Here is a 19,924-nt window from a genome sequence, read left to right as displayed (position 1 = left end):
AATATTATTCCGATCTTTTAGCCAGAGTAGATGAAAAAATTTATGAGAAAAGACCCGTTTTACAGAAGATAAAAATCATCTTTCATCAAGACAATGCACCTGCCCACAAAGATGTTTTGGCAATGGGAAAATTAAGGGATCTGCACTCTGAATTGTGGGAACATCTACCCTATTCCCCAAATTTGGCTCCCTCTGACTTCTGTCTCTTCCCAAAACTAAAACTCTTCCACGCTGATCAGTGTTTTTCTTCGAATCAAGAGGTGATTACAGCTGTAGAGGAGTATTTTGCAGATCTTACTGAGAACAACTACAGGAATGGGATGATGGTGCCGGACCATCACTGGAATAAATGTATTAGTCTTAAGGGAGATTATGTTGAAAAACAAAAATAATTTTGAAATTGTAAATTCGTTTTTTCATTGTTAGGCCAAGAACCTTTCAGACCACCCTTGTAGCTTCGGGGGAGCAATCTGGCTTTATTGTATCTATCACTGATTTATTGGTTTGCTTTGCAGTCTATGGTATTCTTAGTAAGCATCTTCATACCCATAATTCAAATACATCTATCTTCCTTCTTTCACTCTTTCTCAGGATTCAACTTTCACATCCACACAGTACCACCTGGAATACCACTGCTTTTACCATTCTGATTTTTGTTATAAAGCTAATATCTTTATTTTTAAAGATCTTGCTTAAATCTGTCATTGCTTTCCTCCTGAGTAATAATCTTCTAACTTCCTCGGTACAATACCCATCTTTATCAATTTGGGATCCTAGGAGTACAAAATTATTAACTACTTTCGTTTTTTCTCCATCTACTTCAAAATCATTAAGTTCACATGTTGCCATAACTTTTGTCTTTTTGAGGTTAAGTTTAAGACCATATTTAGCACTTTCTTCTTAACTTTCATAATAAGTTTCTCCAAATCCTCTTTTCATTCTGCTAGCTAGGTGGTATCATAGGTGGTACTTCAAATTATTAATATTTCTTCCATCAATTTTAATTACAACCGAAGACTTCTCCACCCCTGCCATTCTTAAAATGTATTCGCTGTACAAGCTAAACAGGTACGAAGATAAAACGCATCCTTGTCAAACCTCTTTACTATTGTGAAATACTCAGTTTCTCCAAGATCTATTTGGACGGTAGCTTCTTATTCATAAGAAAGATTTACAGAAGTTTTACAAGGGGCCTCAGAAGGATAATGAAATACTCCAGTACTCCCATTGTTCTTAATACATTTCACAGTTTCATGTGATCTACAGAATCAAAAGCCTTACTATAGTCAAGGAAACAAAGGTAGACATTCTTTTGATATTCCTCTGCTCCTTCTATTATCCATCTCACATTGGCCATCTGATCTCTTGTTCCTCTGCCTTTTCAAAATCCTGCCTGTTCATCTGGCATTTCTCACTTTTTCAATGGTTCCAGTCTTTTCTGAATGATCTTAAGTAAGACTTCACTTGCATGATAAATCAGTGTTATAGTTCTGTAATTTTCGCACTCTCTTGCTTCGTCTTTCGTCAATAAAGGTATATAAACTAGGCCATGTAGTTGTGATCCAAATTCGTTGACATAGCACTGTTAAAATTTTAACTGCCTCTTCTCCCAAGCCTTTGAGCAACTCAATAGGTATTCCATCCCCTCCTGGTACTTTCTTAGATAGCTGTTACAGTGCCCATCTCACTTCACTCTCCAGTGGTACTGACTCCTGTATATATTGCTCTTCAAATTTATCAATAATTTTGGAGTCCTTGCTCTAAAGGACTTCTGTATACTCTTTCCATCTTTCTTTGATGTCTGCAGCTTTTGTAAGATATCCTTTGTGATTACTTTTCAATATTGTCACCTTAGTGCTGAACTTCCCTGTCAGCTCCCTGATCTTTTGGAAAAGATTTCTTGTTTTTCCTTTCTTGTTTTGGTCTTCTATTTGTTGTAATTCCTGGTTAAAGTATTTTTCCTTGTCTCTTCTGGCTTGTCATTGAAACTCTGCATTAAAATGGCATACTTCCTGCAAATTTCCTGTGCCCTTCATTTTCCCTCTTTCCTGAGCAGTTTTGATGGCATCTTCTGACAGCCTTTTAGACTTCTTCTTACAGACTATTGGAATATTCTTTTTTGCTTCTATTTTAATTATATCTTTAATCTCTCCCCATAGTTCATTTAATTCTCTTTCACACAAATCGAGTGTGTTGAATCTGTTCTGTATACTGATATTGTATTTGGCCAGTATGTTTCCAAGATTGTATCTGATTGACATTTGTGTTGTTTTCAATATCCATAATTTCACATATAGCCACTAATAATTCATGGTCTGTTCCACAGTCTGCACCTGGAAAAGTCTTGACAGACTGAATTGTACTTCTCCATCTTCTTTGTTAATCTCATATGGTAGAACAAGGGGCCATTCCTGGAAATTGTAAAAGGAGGTGGTGATTAAAAGGGTAAGAATTAAGTTTTTTTGCCTTGAGAGTAGTAGGATCATGGAATTGCATTGCCTGAGAGGGTGGTGAACATGCAGACTGTGGATGATTTTAGGGAGAATTGTGTTCACTAGTGTTGGCCTCCCACAATGAGTATTGACTCCATTGGGATCAGGAAAATAATTATTATTAGCTTTGCCCTTTTCTCCATATTTTCCCAAATTATTCTTATATGCCTGGTGGGATTCATTTCCTACTCTGCTATTCAGATCTCCAAGTACCGCTTTTTCTATTTTCTTTATGTCAACTGCCTGATCTAATGACTCAAAAATTTCTCCACAGTTCATCATTCATGTTGTTTTATGAAATGATCTTACACGATTACGTGATACCTACATGGTACCTTCATATAGGTATCATGTAATAATAATGATATCAGAAAGAAACCACATCATTATTAATATCAAACATGTAAGCAGAGCTCATTTCAGATGGTGTGGTCATTTAAACAGGGGAGATGAAAGATTAGCAAAATACTGTGTGAAGTAAAACTGAAGTATAATTTGAACTAAAAGCAAAATTCCCCAAGGGATTCTGGGATACAATTAGATTGACAGTTGGTGGAAGCACTTCAGAAGATTAAAATATAATAGCTAGTCAAACTGAAGACCTGACAATTAGTAGACAAACTGAAAATTGTTGATAGGAAATTAGCAATGAAATATTATACTTCAAAATTGAAGACTTTTAAGGGTAGCCAGGAAGATGATGCTACACTTCATTTGGGAAGACATGAGTTCAAATCCTCTATATTTTCACCCATTTGTAATCTAGCTTGTGTTTTACAGAGGCATCAAGATTATTCCCTCTCTAAAACTCACATTTTTCATCCTGCAAAACAGCAAACTGGCTAGAGAACACTTGTACTTGGGAGACAATTTAATTCATCCAACATTATTATGATGATATTTTTTGACATACTTCCAACAAAGGATTGTAATGTTCTGGAATAAAACAATTTTCATGTTTAAAATCTTTGCCATAAGTTTTGTTCGTAGCTACAGAATCATTGATTATTAGTATTATAACAGGTAGATCATCATTTTGTAATGACAGATGACCTGGCAAAACTCTTCATATTTTGCATATAACAGAAAAAAAATCCCAAATTATGGAACAATTGTTTCCAAAAAAGTTGAAGAGGAAAATATCAAATTACAAGTCCATTACATTATTATTTACATTATACAAAACATTTACAGAAGTAATCTATATATATATATATATATAAAGCAAAGTCTGTTTTCGATGTTCACTTATAACTCGAGAATGAATAGACCAATTTTGATTATGTCTTCACCAATAGACAGAGGATGTTCCAAAGATGGTTTATGTGCATTTTAATCGACATACACCTCCATATTATGAAGCAGTTATTAATCCCCCCTCTATGTCCCACCCGCATGTGTTTGACTAAATGTACTGGCTGAATCGTGGAAAAGGCATATACCATGTGTGACAAAAATATAAACCTCTATGAAATTTACAAAGAAACTCCATCGCAGCATATGCCTATCTTCTACAGGTGATTTACAATATGCAAAAAATCGAGGATAGTGGCTCTATCTGCTCAGGTGCAAAACAGTGGCCTAGTATGAGAGCTGGTATGAGTCAGAAGCATCCCATTCATGGTAAAAGTGCAGTGAATAGCTTGCCTTACTGTACTTCAGTTTAGCAATATCTGACCACTATTTTGTGAAGCTCTTTTGTTATTACCATTATTATTATTATAATCATTATGCTAATATCAATGTTTATCAGTAGTTTTTATTATTAGATTTTTAGTAGTAGTTTTATTATTATTATTATTAATATTATTTTGACACCTCCAGGGAGTCCAAAGACTCATCGAGGGAGAGTGTGCCGACAGCATCGAACGATTGGCCCCCTTCCAACTACTAACCGCGCTCAAACTTACTTAACTGAGCCATTAGTAGCAGAGGCTCTACCAATCGACCAACCTTTGCCGGCAAATTACATTCCATTTGTACAATTATAATTATTATAATTATATTTTTTATAATTTTATTATATTATTATTATAATTTTATAATTATTAGTAGGTATTTTATTTTTTTCCAATATACCACAATGAAGAGCAATTTCTATAATTCATTTGACTGTTGTGGCAAGGCATATGAGACTAAATAGATAGAGTGAAATTATTGAAGTTTCTTGAAATAATAAGGAACGGTCTTCTTTCTCTTCAGTTGTAACATAAGATATTCCACTGATTGAGCAGTTGTGATTGGTACCATCACTGTAGTATGTTGGAAGTTTATTTTGCACTTGGTTAGACTATAATCCTTTATCCAAGTGTAAGCAAACAAAGTTTGTGCCTGAAAATATCTTCAGGACTGAGGTAAGGTGGTACCTCCCCGGGCAACTCGGAGCAAAGGTGGACCAAGCTGTCATCACTCCTTGTCTCAACATCTCCCATAATGCAAAGCACATCTCCTTGCAGACATGTATACTGCTATGCATTAAGCGAAGGGCCACTACCCAGACTGGTTTCAACCTTTATTGAGGTCTCGTCAGTGGGAGGCAGACCCAGAGTGGTGATACTAAGGTAGAAGCAAAAAAGAGAGGTCATATTTACCTATACGAGTTGCCAACCGGTGTACCACCTTATTATTAAATTACTCTGGATTTAAAGAAAGATGTTGGAAGTTTATTTTGCACTTGGTTAGAATAACTATAATAAATTTAGTTTAATCCTTTATCCAAGTGTAAGCAAACAAAGTTTGCGCCTGAAAATATCTTCAGGACTGAGGTAAGGTGGTACATCCCCGGGCAACTTGCAGCAAAGGTGGACCAAGCTGTCATCAGTCCTTGTCTCAGCATCTCCCATCATGGAAAGCACATCTCCTTGCAGACATGTATACTGCTATGCATTAAGGGAAGGGCCAATACCCAGACCAGTTTCAATCTTTATTGAGGTCTCGTCAGTGGGAGGTAGACCCAGAGTGGTCCACCTTTGCTGCAAGTTGCCCAGGGATGTACCACCTTACCTCAGCCTGAAGATATTTTCAGGTGCAAACTTTGTTTGCTTACACTTGGATAAAGGATTAAACTAAATTTATTATCACTGTAGTATGTCGGCACTGTAAAGCACTTAAATACAGACATGAATCTCCTGGAATGTGTTGTTTGAATGGAAAGGTGAAACTAAATGAACTCCTCCTGAACCATTATTATCACTTATTACAACCAGTGTCATCAATTTATTGAAACTATTCCAGTTTACAATTACACATTTTAAATGACATCATTTGCTGCAAAGCAAATAGTTGAAAGGGGGTTCATGCTACTTTCAAGGGACAAGGTCAAGTGTACCATTTGGCTGGAAATATGTTGCCAGTCAAACAAATGATCATAAACGTTTGCAAATTTATTTCGTTTCAAACCTACAGCAGCTTTCCATTGTAGACAGATCATAGGGTTGAACTTAAAAATTGTATTTGATTTACAAAGAATGTTACATCAGCATGACATATATACATATATACAAACTTTTAAGTCGGTTGTAGAGAATGCTAACAATATGCAAGAACTAAGACTGGCCATATATGCAAACTGAGTATTGACAGAATATCAACAGGCAGAGTCAGTGTGCCCACAGCTAAAGAAGTAGTGAGTGTCATAACTGGGCAAGAATTTAACTGCAGAGACATGATCTTACATTGTTATGATGATAGACTGAAACAGATATGCGAGATGCATAAAACTTATGATGCACTTCAATATATTCACTTTTATTTTGCAGAGGAGAGGATGGATGGATAATGCAATCATTTACCACAAATGAATCCAGGAAGTGGAGAATCTACAAGTAGTAAAACCGTTTCAGCAATGAATTTTTATGTGCATCCTATGATGGCACAGATGGAAAATTTAAATCTACTATATAGATATCATCAATCAATACTGGGTTGACACATATGCTAAAATTGAGTCTGAGCATTTGATATACATACATTTCAACCAAAGTAAACTTCAGGTAGAAAATTATATGCATCTCCGTGATGGATTGCACACTGATGCTTTAAAAAATTTCAAATATTGGCCAAATTCAATATTACCTTCTCCTTTTGTAGGAAGCCCTTTTTATTTACACAAAAAGACTCAGGATGCAATGGTCTATGTTAGAGCATATGGTGGCACTGACCTTTTCATTACCTTTATGTGCAAGAGTAATTAGCCAGAGATTTTGGAAAATTTGCTACCCTGTAATGATACTTATGACAAGCACAACATCGTTGTAAGTTTTTCCCAGCAAGCTGAAGAAATTGATGAATCTCATCACAAAGCACAAGATTTTTGGAGTATTGAGGTGCTATATGTATTCAGTAGAATGGCAAAAAAAAGAGGACTGCTTCACACTCACAGATTTGGCTCCTCGAAGATAAGATCAGGAGTTATGCAGTCGATTCCATTATAAGCACTGAGATATCTTCTCCTCAGTGTGACAAAGAACTGTTTGATACCATAAAATATATCATGCATAGTCCATGTGGACCTGTTAATCCAAACTCATCGTGCATAATGTCAGGAATGTGCACAAAGAGATATCCAAGAACATTTATCAATGAAACTCAAACAGGTAAGGATGGATATCCATGAATCGTCTATGTGCTCCTTCAGATGGTGGCCAAATAGCCAAGGAACTTTTTAAATTGATAATTGCCATATAATACCTTATAATCTGGTTTTGTTGCAAACCTTTAATACACAATTTGCAGTTGCATGAAATCTATCAAATATGTATGCAAGGATATCAACAAGAGCTCAGACCAAGCTATGTTTTGATTGCAAAATGAACATAGTGATATAGATCTATACCAAACTATATGATACAACAGTACCTCTGAAGCCGTTTGGCAAAATTTATCTTTTGATATTCATGAGCACCATCCAATCTCACAGTTCATCCTGAAAATGTTCAAAGAGTATGCTTCACAGAAATCAATGTACTCAGCATAGTGGAGTCACCAAAAGGACACAACATTAACATCCTTTTTTTAAACTATGCATCAAAAACAATTTTGCCCAAACACTGACCTATAACATTATACCTACATACTACACCTGGCATCAAAGCAAATTTCAATGAGGACAGGGCTCCAACATGGACAGTTATCCTGGTGTGAAAAAGAGCGATGCTCTAAATTCTTTGAATTTGATAGATGGTTCTCACTGGTCTGATTATCTTGTCGATGCAGTAATTTCAAACTCACCGTCATCTTTGCACATTTTGTTTGCCATAATGTTGGTTCACTGCAACTTGATTGACACTCTTTCATTATGGTCAACTTACAAAAATCATTTTTTGGAAGGTATCTTACATCAAGAACACTATATGTAATGAGGCATTACTGAAATTTGAATTAAGTGATTGAGTTACAAAATTGTTGAAGATTTTGTTCTTCCGATACCAAACAATCATTTGCCTCTAGATGAGATGGTAAACCTCATACAATTTCAATTAACTTAAGGATTTATTAAGATTATGATTATTACATGACACCTTCAGCGAGTCCAAAGACTTATCGAGGGAGGGCATCTACTCCATAATTCTCTGTCTCTACCACCAACTACAGCTACTTGCATCATCTACACCAACGCCATCTATTGCCGACAACCACCACTAGTATTTTCATACACTGTCACAAACATCCATGCCCATGGCAGGATTTGAACCTGCAGCCTTTTGGCTGGAGAGCAGATACTCTAACCACACAGCCAACCAGACCGGCATGAACAATTGCTAACTTCAGATCAAGCTGAAGTTTTTCACAATGTTTTAACAAGCTGTGAAAATCAGTCAGGGAAATCGTTTTGCTTGGATGCCCCAGGTGGTACCGGGAAAACATTTTTACTAAATTTGTTATTAGCTAAGTTGAGGGCCAAGGTAAAATCACTTTGGTTGTGGCATCCTCATGTATAGCAGGTACTCTATTGCAAGGTGGGCAAACGGCTCAGTCCTCTTTCAAAGTACTGCTTACATATGTGACTAATGATACACCTATGTGCAATATATCAAAACAAAGTAATTTGTCAGAATTATTATAGAAGATTTCTTTGATTGTTTGGGTTGAATGTACAGCATCCCATAAAACATCTGTTGAAGTGGTGTACAGAACACCGAGGGATATCAGATCAGACAATTGAAGAATGTGTGGAATAATTGTTTTATTTGCCAGTGATCTTCGACAAACACTGCCTGTCATATCCTGTGGAACCAGGGTATACAAAGCGAATGCCTGCCTTAAGAAATCATCACTATGGCATGATATAGAGAAGTTTTTTCTCAAAACCAATATGCGTGTTAACTTACATGGAAACTCTAATGCACATTTGTTCTCCTCAAAATTGTTATACATTGGCAATGGCAAATTACAGCAAAGATACGGAAAAATTATATTAACACACCTAAATATTGGAAAAAATTGTCTGAACTGCAGATGAACCATTGTGCAGTGTTGTCTACCCATCTATTGAGAACATAACAGAAAAGTCACTTTCTTGGTTCAGGGGGAGAGCTATCCTCGCACTTTGAAATGATGCCATGTCAATAATGAACGAGTTTGTTCTTAATAGGGTTAAGGGATATGCTAGTGTTTACAAATCAGTAGATCCTCCTTTGGATGTGGTTCATTGTCCCATGGAATTTTTAAATTAGCTTAATTCACCTGGATTGCCTGGTCATGAAATTAAATTGAAAATAGGTATTCCTATTATGGTGCTCCAAAATCTGCATCCCCTCCTCCCAATATCTTTGCAATGGAACTAAGCTTCAAGTGAAATTGTTGAAACTGAATATGATAGATGCTGTGCTATTTACAGGTCCTGGTATCAGAGAAATTGTCTTTATTCCTCAGATAAAGACAATTTCTTTATCTCATTCCTCAGATAAAGACAATTTCTTTATCTCATTCTTCAGACTATCCATTTGCATTCAAATGGTTACAATTTTCAATGAGAGTTTGCTTTGCAATGATGATTAATAAAGCCCAAGGACCCTTAGATTTGCAGGTTTAGATTTAAGAGGTGAATGTTTTGTACATGAGAAGTTATGTGCAGCATGTTCTTGGGTTAGAAATCCTGAGAATTTAATTTTTTTTTTATTGAGGATGATGAAACTTCTAAGGTTGTTTACAAGGAAACACTCACAGCCCTACATCCTGAAGTGAAGCACTGGCAGTATACTTTCATCTCTGCAAAGTGGGAGGACTCAGCTAGTCACATAAGAATGCATCAGCTCATGTATATACAATCACAGGAGTAGGATTTAGACATAATTGTGCTACCATCAATCATATTTGTAAGCTTGGACAAATTATAGAAAAGATAAATAAATATAATAATCTTTACTGTTTGGCTTACATGGACTTTGGGAGGGGAAAAAAAGAGCATTTGGTTTCATTAAAACCTCAGCTATCCTAGAATACTTGAAATATGTATGTGTGTGTGTACACAATCATGCCACATCTGTCATTAAAGAAAAGTGAAAAATTTCACTTTTCTTTAATGGAGGAATAATAGTGAAATTATTCCTATTAATAGAGGAATAAAAGGGAATATAATATTGACAAAATTCTTTGCATCTGCCCTACAGGAAGTTTTTTATGAATTGATTTGTAACAATGAAATAGTAAAATTAACAGAAGTGTTTTGACACTTATGCATTTTGCTGATGATATGGATCTCTAGTCAGAAAATCTAGAAATAAAATTAGGGAATTTCCTCACGTGTCCACTCTAATTGAGTTGAAAATAAATAACGATCTTCACTGTTTTGGCCTTCATGGACTTTGGGGTGGGGGGCCATTTGGCTTCATTAAAACCTCAGTAATTTGCAAATTTGCAATTTGCAAATCATAAGTTGAAAGTTTCAACTTATGATTTCTCAAATTGCATATGGCGCTAAAACAACTGGAATTTAACTGAAGACATGGTTCACAAATTGAAAGTTAACTAGAAAAGAATGAAAAGGAGAATGTTCAGTTGCGATGTCTAGATACAAGATACCCTGCTATTTGATAAGATCAAAAACAGGTATACAGGATATGATTGAATACATCATGCTTTGAAAATGGAGATGGACTGTGACAAGATTTAACAAGAAGATTGCCTAAATCATTAACAGAATGGAGAACTATAGATGGCAATAGGCAAAAAGGTATGACCGAAGAAAAAATGGCGAGATGAACTGAATTGTTAGGATTACTGGAACAGGGGATGACAACAGCTGAAAATATAATGGAATGGAAAAAATTGGGAAGGCTGTTGTCCATCAGTGGACTGTTCAGTTGAAAAAGTAGTAGTATTATAGTAGTAGGTAAAAGTGGTAGTATTATAAAAAATTAAAAAAATTGGAACGACAGCTCTTTTAAAGTCAGAATGTCAAATCAAGTAATCGTTTCTATGATTTTTATTCTTTCAAATTAAGAAGTGCATGAATATTTCATTCCACTGATTTAAAAAAAAAAAAAAAATGTGGCATTTTTTAAGTATATATTTGTTTTAACTTCTTTTTCCTAACATGGATTTTAGCCCATGTGGCCTGTTCCAGTCTCATTCCATCTCTTTCTTTCTTGGTCGTCCAATTCTTCTTTTTCCAGTAGAAAGTATTTTTAACTTGGGTATAATTATGTTAAAGATACCAAGCAATTTTAAACCTGGTTTTACTCCATTTTTCCCAAGTTAGCAAACAGACAAAATGTCAAGTTTGCACCTGCAATTGATGCAAGACTAGCTGATCCCACAGGTAGTGCAAGACCAAGGCAACTCGTGGTAAAGGTGGAGCAAGCTCTGATCACTAATCTTAATATTTACCCTTAATGCCAAAACACATCTCCAAGAAGGGGATGTATGATGTTTTGTATTAAAGGCAAGGGGCCACTACCCAGACCGGTTTCGACCTTTATTGAGGTCGAATGGGAGTTCATGTCTCTCATCATAGGCCTTTGGAGAATAAAGCATGCTGAGCGTCAGCAAACAGTAAGAGAGGAGAATAATGAAAGATAGAGTAGGATAGTAGGAGGTAAAAGAGGCCTCAGTCAACCTGTTTAGCCTTATATGGCTAATTGGTCTGTGACACATATTCTCAATTTATCTGTTCAAAAAAAAAGAAAATTTAACCATAAAAATTTTGACTAAAGTTCACTTATAAATTTATCCTTAATAATTTTGTCAGTTATCTATGAAGGAGATCCATTGACCTGTTTTGAAAACAGTATTTTCAGTTAGAACATTTTTTTTTTTTTTTTTAAATTACATAAAAATTAAAGGACTTAATTTTTGGTCAGTTGAACTGAAAGGGAACAAAATAAGGAACTTACAGACCTGGTACCACTGGGACTTAGAATGGGGTAGAAGACTGGCCCGGGAGATGCCGCTCACAAGGAGCAGCACCGCCTCGCAGTAAGCCTTCGCAGCCCGGGTTCTCAGATCTACCCCCCTTATTTGGAGTAAAGGAAACCGTGCCAGCGAAAGCTTTGTGGCGAGGAAGAACAGAGTGGTTGTTACTTTTCCTAGGGAGAGTTAGGTGGAGTTTTGGAGATACTAAAGAAATATACAGGGCTTGATGCATCCCTGTATAAGAAAGCATATTTTCGGTGGTTTGCAGTATTTGTTCACAAATTTAAAGTCGCCTAGTAGATGTCTCTCTTGCGCAAGAAATTTAGGAAGATAAAAAAAGAAACCTTTCCTTATTCCTGCGTACATTAAATTTGCGTCCCATACCTGGGATTTTTTCCGTACCTTCCAGATGTGATACTTTAAGATGTTAATTAAAAAAATGGCGAATTTTTGGGTCTTGTTGACTGGTGGTGGGAATTGCAGGTGTATGACCTCTTCTAGTGATAGCATCGGGATTCCCAGTGCTGTGCTCAGTCTTTGCCAGACGCGTTGGGCAAAAATAAAAGAAATGCTCCACCGTTTCCACGCCCCGGCAGACATCACAAAAGGGATCGCACGGACTGGGTACGTACCTAGATTTAACCTGTTTCACCGGGAGCTGCCCAGAAGCTATTCACCAGGCCAGATCCCGATGAAAAGGCTGTCCCTAGCTATTCTTGATGTTTTTAAAGAGAATTTCATTGTTTGTCCCGAGGTTTGGTGTATCACGCTTCGAGAGTTGGAAGAAATCCCAGTATACTGCTTTAGGTTTGTGTGTGAGGATTTCTGTTCCTTTGTCTCTAAGTACTGTGAGTGATTTTACTAGTGTGCGGTACCACTTGGACACAACCATTGCACGGGGTCCAGCATAGTCCGTGGTTCCAAAGAGGGGGAGGAAAAGTCCTATAAAATATCTAATTAGGAGGCCTGAAATATGGTTTGAGTTTAAGGCCTTCCATACGGTTTTGAATGTATTTGCATAAAGCAAGCTTTTGAGATCAGGCAGAGCGTACCCCCTTCTTCGTGTTTTAGTTGCAGGTATTGTTTTTTAACCTCATGTTTTTTTTCATTCCAGAAGAAATCTATGAGTTTTTTGGATAATTGGTTTTTTTGTAGCAGTGTGATGCCTGTGATATTGACTCTGTGCATCAGCAATGGGGTAATGATTGTTTTTATCACTGTGGCTCTGCCATAAAAGGAAAAAAAGGTCGGTTTGAATAGACTTATCTTTTCCGTACTTATTTCCTGTAATTTTTTTAACTGGTAAAGCTAGCGACTCAGAAAAGGGAACTCCTAGTATTGTTAGCGGCTGCATATGCAGCGCTAAACCGTAGGGAAGTCCGGTGTTATGGAAATTTCCAAAATTTTTGATTTTGGTTTTTAGTGGAATGAGGTGTTAAGTGGGAGGGAGATAAATGCTGCATGGGAACTGGCCAAAAGATATTTAATAATATCGATGTGTGAATGTATTCCAAAGGTCAAAATACTGAAAGTAAGTGTCAAATGGATGAATAAAGGGATTAAGCATGAAATTTGGAAGATGATACTGTAGAGGCAGAACAAATGAATAATGGTAGCAATCACTTGCATGAGGAGTATAAAGAGCAGGCAGAAAGGTAACTCAGTTGGTCTTCTTCTTCCTAACATGAATTTTAGGCCAATTGGCCTGTTCCGGTCTCATGCCATCTCTTTCTTGGCCTTCTGATTCTTTTTTTTCCCACTTAATCTGTATAATATTTCTGGTAGTCTGCTGTTGACTATTCGATTTAAATGTTCTAGCCATTTTTGCTTATACTGTCTTATGTAGTAATTAATTGGTTTTATTTTCAGGGATTGTAAGATTTCTTCATTTGTTTTTTGGTCCCACTTGGTATATTCAGCTGTTTTTCTGAGGAACTTGATTTCTGCTGTTTGAATTTGTTTATCATCTTTCCTTTTTATGGTCCATGTTTTGCTTCCGTATAGTAGAGTTGGTTTTGACAAGACATTATATAGTCTGATTCTAGCATGTTTTTGTACTAGGGATGGCTTAAATATATTATTTATTATGCCATTTCCTTTGAAAAAAGTTTGATATTTTAGTGTCTATGTCTTTTTCTTCTTTGTATGATAGATCACATCCCAAGTATCTGAAAGTGTTTACTTGTTCTAGTATTTTATTATCTATCACTATTTTACTTCTTATTGGGTTTTCTCCTTTGAATGCCATTATTTTTGTTTTTTCTTTAGATATTGTCATATTATAGTGCTTTGAGATATCATTTAATGATTTTAATGATCTTTGTAAGTCATCTTCTGATGTAGCTAATACTATTTGATCATCTGGAAATAGTAGTGTATCTATCTTCGTTTGCGGGGTCATTTGTATACCAAATGGGTTATGCTGTTTCCAGATTGTTAATATTTCATTTATATATATATTGAAAAGCAGAGGTCAGAGGGTACATCCTTGTCATACTCCTCTTGATATATCTTCCATTCTGAGATGTGTTCTAATTTAACTGCTATTTTATTTCCTGTATATATTTCTTGAATGGATTGTAAAAGTTGGCTTTGGATATTTAAATCGGTTAATATTTTAAACAAATTTGTCTGCTAATTTTGCCAAAGGCTTTTTCATAATCAATAAAGGCCACGTGTGTTTCTTTCTGAAATTCTCTTTTCTTTTCTATTAATTATTTGAGAGTAAAAATTGGATCTATGCAGGATCAGCCTTTTCGGAAACCATTTTGTTCTTCTAGTAGTTTGTCCTCTTCAGTACTGCTTAGCTTCTCTTTTAATATTCCTGCATATATCTTATATCCTGTATTCAGCAGACTAATTCCCTTATAGTTATTGCAATCGTCTTTATTTCCTTTTTTATAGTTTGGGATAACAGTGCTTTTTTCCAAAAGTTAGGAGTTTTTCCAGACATCCAAACCATATTAAAAAATTTTAGAAGTCTTTCATTAAATTTTTCACCTGCATTTTTGTATAGTTCTATATTTATATTGTCTTCTCCTGGTGTTTTCCTATTTTTCATCTTCTTTATTGTATTTTTCAGTTCTAACATTGTGATATTTTCTGTTAGGTAATTCTTTGTTTTATAAAATTTTATTTCATTATTCTCATCTGTCCAGATATTTTGGAAATAGGTCACCCATTTTTTAAAATCTATTGTTTGTATTTTTATCTTTTCTTTTATTTTTTTATTCATGTATTTTATTACTTTATAGGTTTTGGGTTGTGGCTTAAATAAATCCTTTTCTAGTTCTGCTACGAAATTGTTCCATCTCTCTCTATGTTTTTTCCTTACTTCTCTTTTTGCAATTGCAGTGTTTCTTTTATACTCTAGTTCTGCTTCTATTGTTTTGGAAGTTAGCCATTTCTAGTAACTGTGTTCCTTTTTCCAATTTTGTTTACCATTTCCTAGATTGTGGTCTTTTCCCTAATAGTCCATCCAGCCTTTCTTTGGATGAGACTTGAAAGTATTTTGAATTTACCCAGGTCAGGTTACTAACCTGTCACTGGGCAAGTCCAGTGGTAGGGCTGCTACCTAATGCCTCTGGATAGGCAGATCTAACAGCATCTACTCTGTTAGGGTTATACTGCCCGTGCTGGTCACCAGTGCCTCGTTTGTACTTTTAGAACAGGATGACCACAAGAAGGTGAGGTAGACATATGAGTGGGATAGGCTATGTATTGCGCTTCACCATCCCTTCCACCCCAAAAGTTTTAACTTTTGAATGCTAAAAAGGGGTGAAAAAAATTTTTTTTTCTTCTACCAAAGATAGTTTATCTTGATTTTCAAGAAACTTGAAAATAATGAATGATTATAAAATATAAAATTGTGTAAGGATCAGATGCCAATTTATGACTGGAAATATCATGACAGATTTGTGCTGGTCACTGGATGTTGTGCATCATATCTCTGTTGCAATTTATTAATTGTATTTCTTTAACAAAGTGCTCTGTTAAAGGCTCCCACTAGATATAACTGAATATTTGCAACATGGATTAAATACCTATGTGCAAAATATGCACATGTGAACTTATTTAGGTAATAATTTTTAAAGATTGTAAATAAACATTCCGAAATGGCTGAAGATTTATAGTTACCTTTTGAAAGTCTGTATTTTGTTTTTAGCTAATTATATTTCAATTTCAGATGGTTCAGTTGATGCTGAACGTAGCATTGTTACAGATTTGGTTAGTCAAGTGGATCCACAAGGAAGACGGACAATTTTTGTTTTAACTAAAGTAGATTTGGCAGAACAAAACATGGCTGATCCATCAAGGGTAAGTAGTTAATAAGTATAGAGTTAATGCTATTTTTAAATATTGTTTTTATTGAATTGAACTTATTCAGGGTATTTTATTTTCTGTTAATTGAAATACACTTCATTTAACAGAAAATAAAATACCCCAAATCAGATGAAATCTCTTATGGATATGGCATATAAAGTGTAGCACTGAGCAAGCCAAATAAGTTTATTCAGCTCTATCTCAGTGCTTCACTTTGTGTCATATCCATTCAACACTTAGTTTCCTTTTTTGGGATTTCAAATGCAAATAAAATGAAGTAAATCTTCTTCAGAGAGCTTTCCTAAAACACCTCACATATACTTCCAAAATAATTAAGTATTATATGTATATATATAATAATTATTATATATATGTATATATATAATAATTATTATATATATTTATATATATATATATATAAAGTGGTTATAGTTATTCAGGTTGAGATAATAAGATGGAAGTATGAATGTAGTGCATAACATTAGAAGATTAAAACATTCATAGAACTGATGTTCATCCCTGTCATGATTTAGCATGCTAACCTGTGAGGTCTGGTTGACTTATATTAGTTAGATCTTCTGCCTTCACAGTGACGACCTGTTTGTTGTTTTGCATGTGGATTCCTGGAAACACATAGACACAAGAATTAATAATAAAAATTTATTAATACAGATATTTTGGCTTGAATCTAACAGGCCATCAGTATCGTTGTGCACGCAAATTCACAAGGTTAGCACTAACAGTGGATTGTTATTTTCTTTCAAAGATATGCACTGCACTCTAGATGACAGTATATAACACATGGTAAATAAAGAAAAAATAATAAAGTTAAATTAAAAATGAAATAAAAGGAAAATAAATGAAGAGCGATTAATGCTTTTCATTTATTAGAAAGTTTTGCTATGGATAGGCAGCCATCCCATTTTAAGTTTGAACAGTGTAAAAGTGGTTTTGCATTCTTTAAACAAATACTGAAACTTAAAAGCATGTTGATGTAACAGGCTTGTATTGAACCAAAAGATATTGTGGTCAGTGTCCACTCTGTGCTGTGGCAGGCTACATTTTTCAGTCTTATTATTATCTGACCTCCATGGAGTCAAAATACTCATCACAGGATGTTTGAACCCATTTACAATTTCTGCACTCACCACACTTCAGGCAATGCATTCCACTCACCTTACTTTCCATGCAAAGGACTTACACCCTCCTTAGACAGCTTCTGTGGATGACCTCTAGTTCTGTCCCTGCCTCTCTCTCTCTCTACTCTCTGAAATATCTTCTCCACATTAATCAGGTAAAAGTCCCTTACCAACTTATGTCTCACTCTTATCCCCTCTTCTTCTATTTGCAAGGCTCTGTTAGTTGCATTTCCTCAATATCTTCTCATATCTAACATTCCATAGACCTGACTAACTTAGGAAACCTTCTCCAATACATCCACACCCCCACCCCTACCCTCCACTGAAAAGTAGGCTACCAAATCTGTGAACAGTAGTCCATTTATTTCCAGATTAAAGCCTTATACAGGGTAACCATAACCTCTTTGCTTCTGCATGTCAGTGTGATACCTAAACATCTAGTCTCTGTCTGCCATCACTCCCAGATCTCTCATTTCCACCTCCTTCAAAATTTCTCCATTAATTGTATACTCTGCATCGGCACCTTCCTACTAAATTTCAGGACCTTGCACTTTGCAACATTAAACTGATGGCTCCAATCATTTGCCCACTCGCATAATCTATTCCCTGGATGGCGAACCTATGGCATGTGTGCTAGAGGTGGCACTTCCAAGAATTTTGCTGGCACATCAACGATTTATAGGATTATAAATTCAACCTTTTTTTTTTTTTAATTGTTACAATACGTACAAGTTAAATTTTGTTTTACATGGGAGAGCAGCTATGAAGACGTGCATATAATTGGTGCAGTATTATCAAAAGATCGAGCAACCCAAAGACAAAGGCAACCAACAATTTTTTAAATGAAATGCTAATTCTTTTCAACTGAATTCCATAACATCTGAAACTGTCATAACAACATTCACTATATATTTCTTAGTTTTAACACATTAACAATGGGGCGTTGTTTATCATTTTGACAGAACTTCTCATTACCGGCTGGCTCAACTCGCACAAAGTTTCCAGCCTTGGTTGAATTTTATTGTTGCTTGTTTGCATTTGAGCTGGCAGGTGAACTCACAAATGCATTATATGCCATGTTTTAATTTGTGGTAGAATTTTATTTGAAGTTAGCCTTTGTGATCTGTCATAATGACATCGAGAATTTCAAATGCAATAAAACAAACACTTATTTCATGTAATTTGGAAAATTGGACAATAGTTTTTAGTTAGATACTGTGTTTCTGGTACAACATATGGTTTTTTTGCTTGAATCTATACAGCATAGTTTCTGTGAGAGGAGATATGTGATTCATTAATTAGCGCCATTTTTATTCCAGCTGTCTGTAATTACACTATTTGTTGAGAAACATATTTCCCAGACTGCAAAAGGTTCTGTACCTTATTCAGGGATACAATAAAACTACTTGTTTTTCTTGCATCCCAATATAATGGCTGTTGGGGATGGCGTGTTGTTAATCGTGAGTTACTATTGCTCTACTTCTAGTGCTCTTACTAGTGCTTACTAGTGCTCTACTTCTCATACCTTGACGTGAACATGTTTAAACATTTTTTGTGTGTGAGGTATGTGCAAAACTTTTTAATGTCTTTTTTCGTAAAGTAAAATCAGGGGTGCAAGTTATATGCGATAGCGAGTTATATTTCAGTAAATACAGTAAGCGTTTCGCCGACAAGTTGACATCCTTCTGCTGTTTCCCCTGCTCAGCTGACTTCTATGGTGAGATACAATGCATAAATAATTTTTCTCACTACCATTTTTTTTTTTCAAACCAACATCATTAAAATCAATTTAATAATACAATAATCAATTTTGCACTGAATAATAATATAAATTTATATATAAATAAAATAAAATATTATTAATAAAGTTATAAATAATTATTTATAAAATATTATAAATAAATATATATTATAAATTTATAAATAAATAAATTAAGTTAGATTAATTTTCTATTAATTTTTCCACTATTAAAAACTGCCTGGCCTTTCAGCAACTCTATTGGTAAATTTTTGGCACGTGCTGGCACGTCTGCAACTCGATTTGCACATTTTTGGCACATGCACATAAAAAGGTTTGCCACCACTGGTCTGTTCAGATCAACATGCAAGGCTGCAACATGTGCTCTACTTCTCATAGCCCTTCCCAACTTTGCTTAAACAGCTACACATCTTCAGTTAAGCCAGTCCCAATGTCATTTATGTACAAATTAAACAATAATGGTTCTAAAACAGATTCTTGTAGCACTCCACCTTCCTCTTTTGTGATACCATTCCTCTCTATACAACCTACTGATAGGAGATGCATATACTACTAACTTGTATATGCATCTCCTTACGTATTACAACAAGGTGAATTTATTACTTTGTTGTAATACGCAAGCAGATTGCTGAAACAAGACCTTCCCCCCCCCAACAAACCCCTGCTGATCATCATAAAGGATACTGCTGTTATCAACCCACTTCCGAATCCTAGTCCTTGCCTACTTCTCTAATACCTTAAAAACAATCCCAGATACACAAATTGGCCTATAATTTGTACTCTTAGTGATATCCCCCTACCCCTTTCTTTTGTGAAGTGGAACAATTTTTCTCACCTTCCATTCCTTTGGGACTTGC

The 19,924-nt window shown here is 35.3% G+C and overlaps 1 protein-coding gene across 3 annotated transcripts in view; it reads left to right on the top strand.

The window, feature by feature from the left end:
* Positions 1-19,924, top strand: part of Opa1 (Opa1 mitochondrial dynamin like GTPase) — a 712,584-nt gene that overhangs the window by 316,743 nt on the left and 375,917 nt on the right. For all 3 annotated transcript variants that reach the window (XM_090408405.1, XM_090408403.1, XM_090408406.1), the window contains one exon: positions 16,033-16,163. In XM_090408405.1, the coding sequence (XP_090264531.1) occupies positions 16,033-16,163 (131 nt within the window). The remainder of the gene's footprint in view (positions 1-16,032; positions 16,164-19,924) is intronic.

The sequence above is a fragment of the Typopeltis vanoorti genome, chromosome 18 (assembly GCF_054136105.1).
Source record: "Typopeltis vanoorti isolate ZY-2024b chromosome 18, IOZ_Tvanoo_1.0, whole genome shotgun sequence".
Lineage (NCBI taxonomy): Eukaryota > Metazoa > Arthropoda > Arachnida > Uropygi > Thelyphonidae > Typopeltis > Typopeltis vanoorti.
The sequence above is the reverse complement of the archived record's forward strand: the minus strand, read 5'-3'. Positions and strand labels throughout refer to the sequence as shown.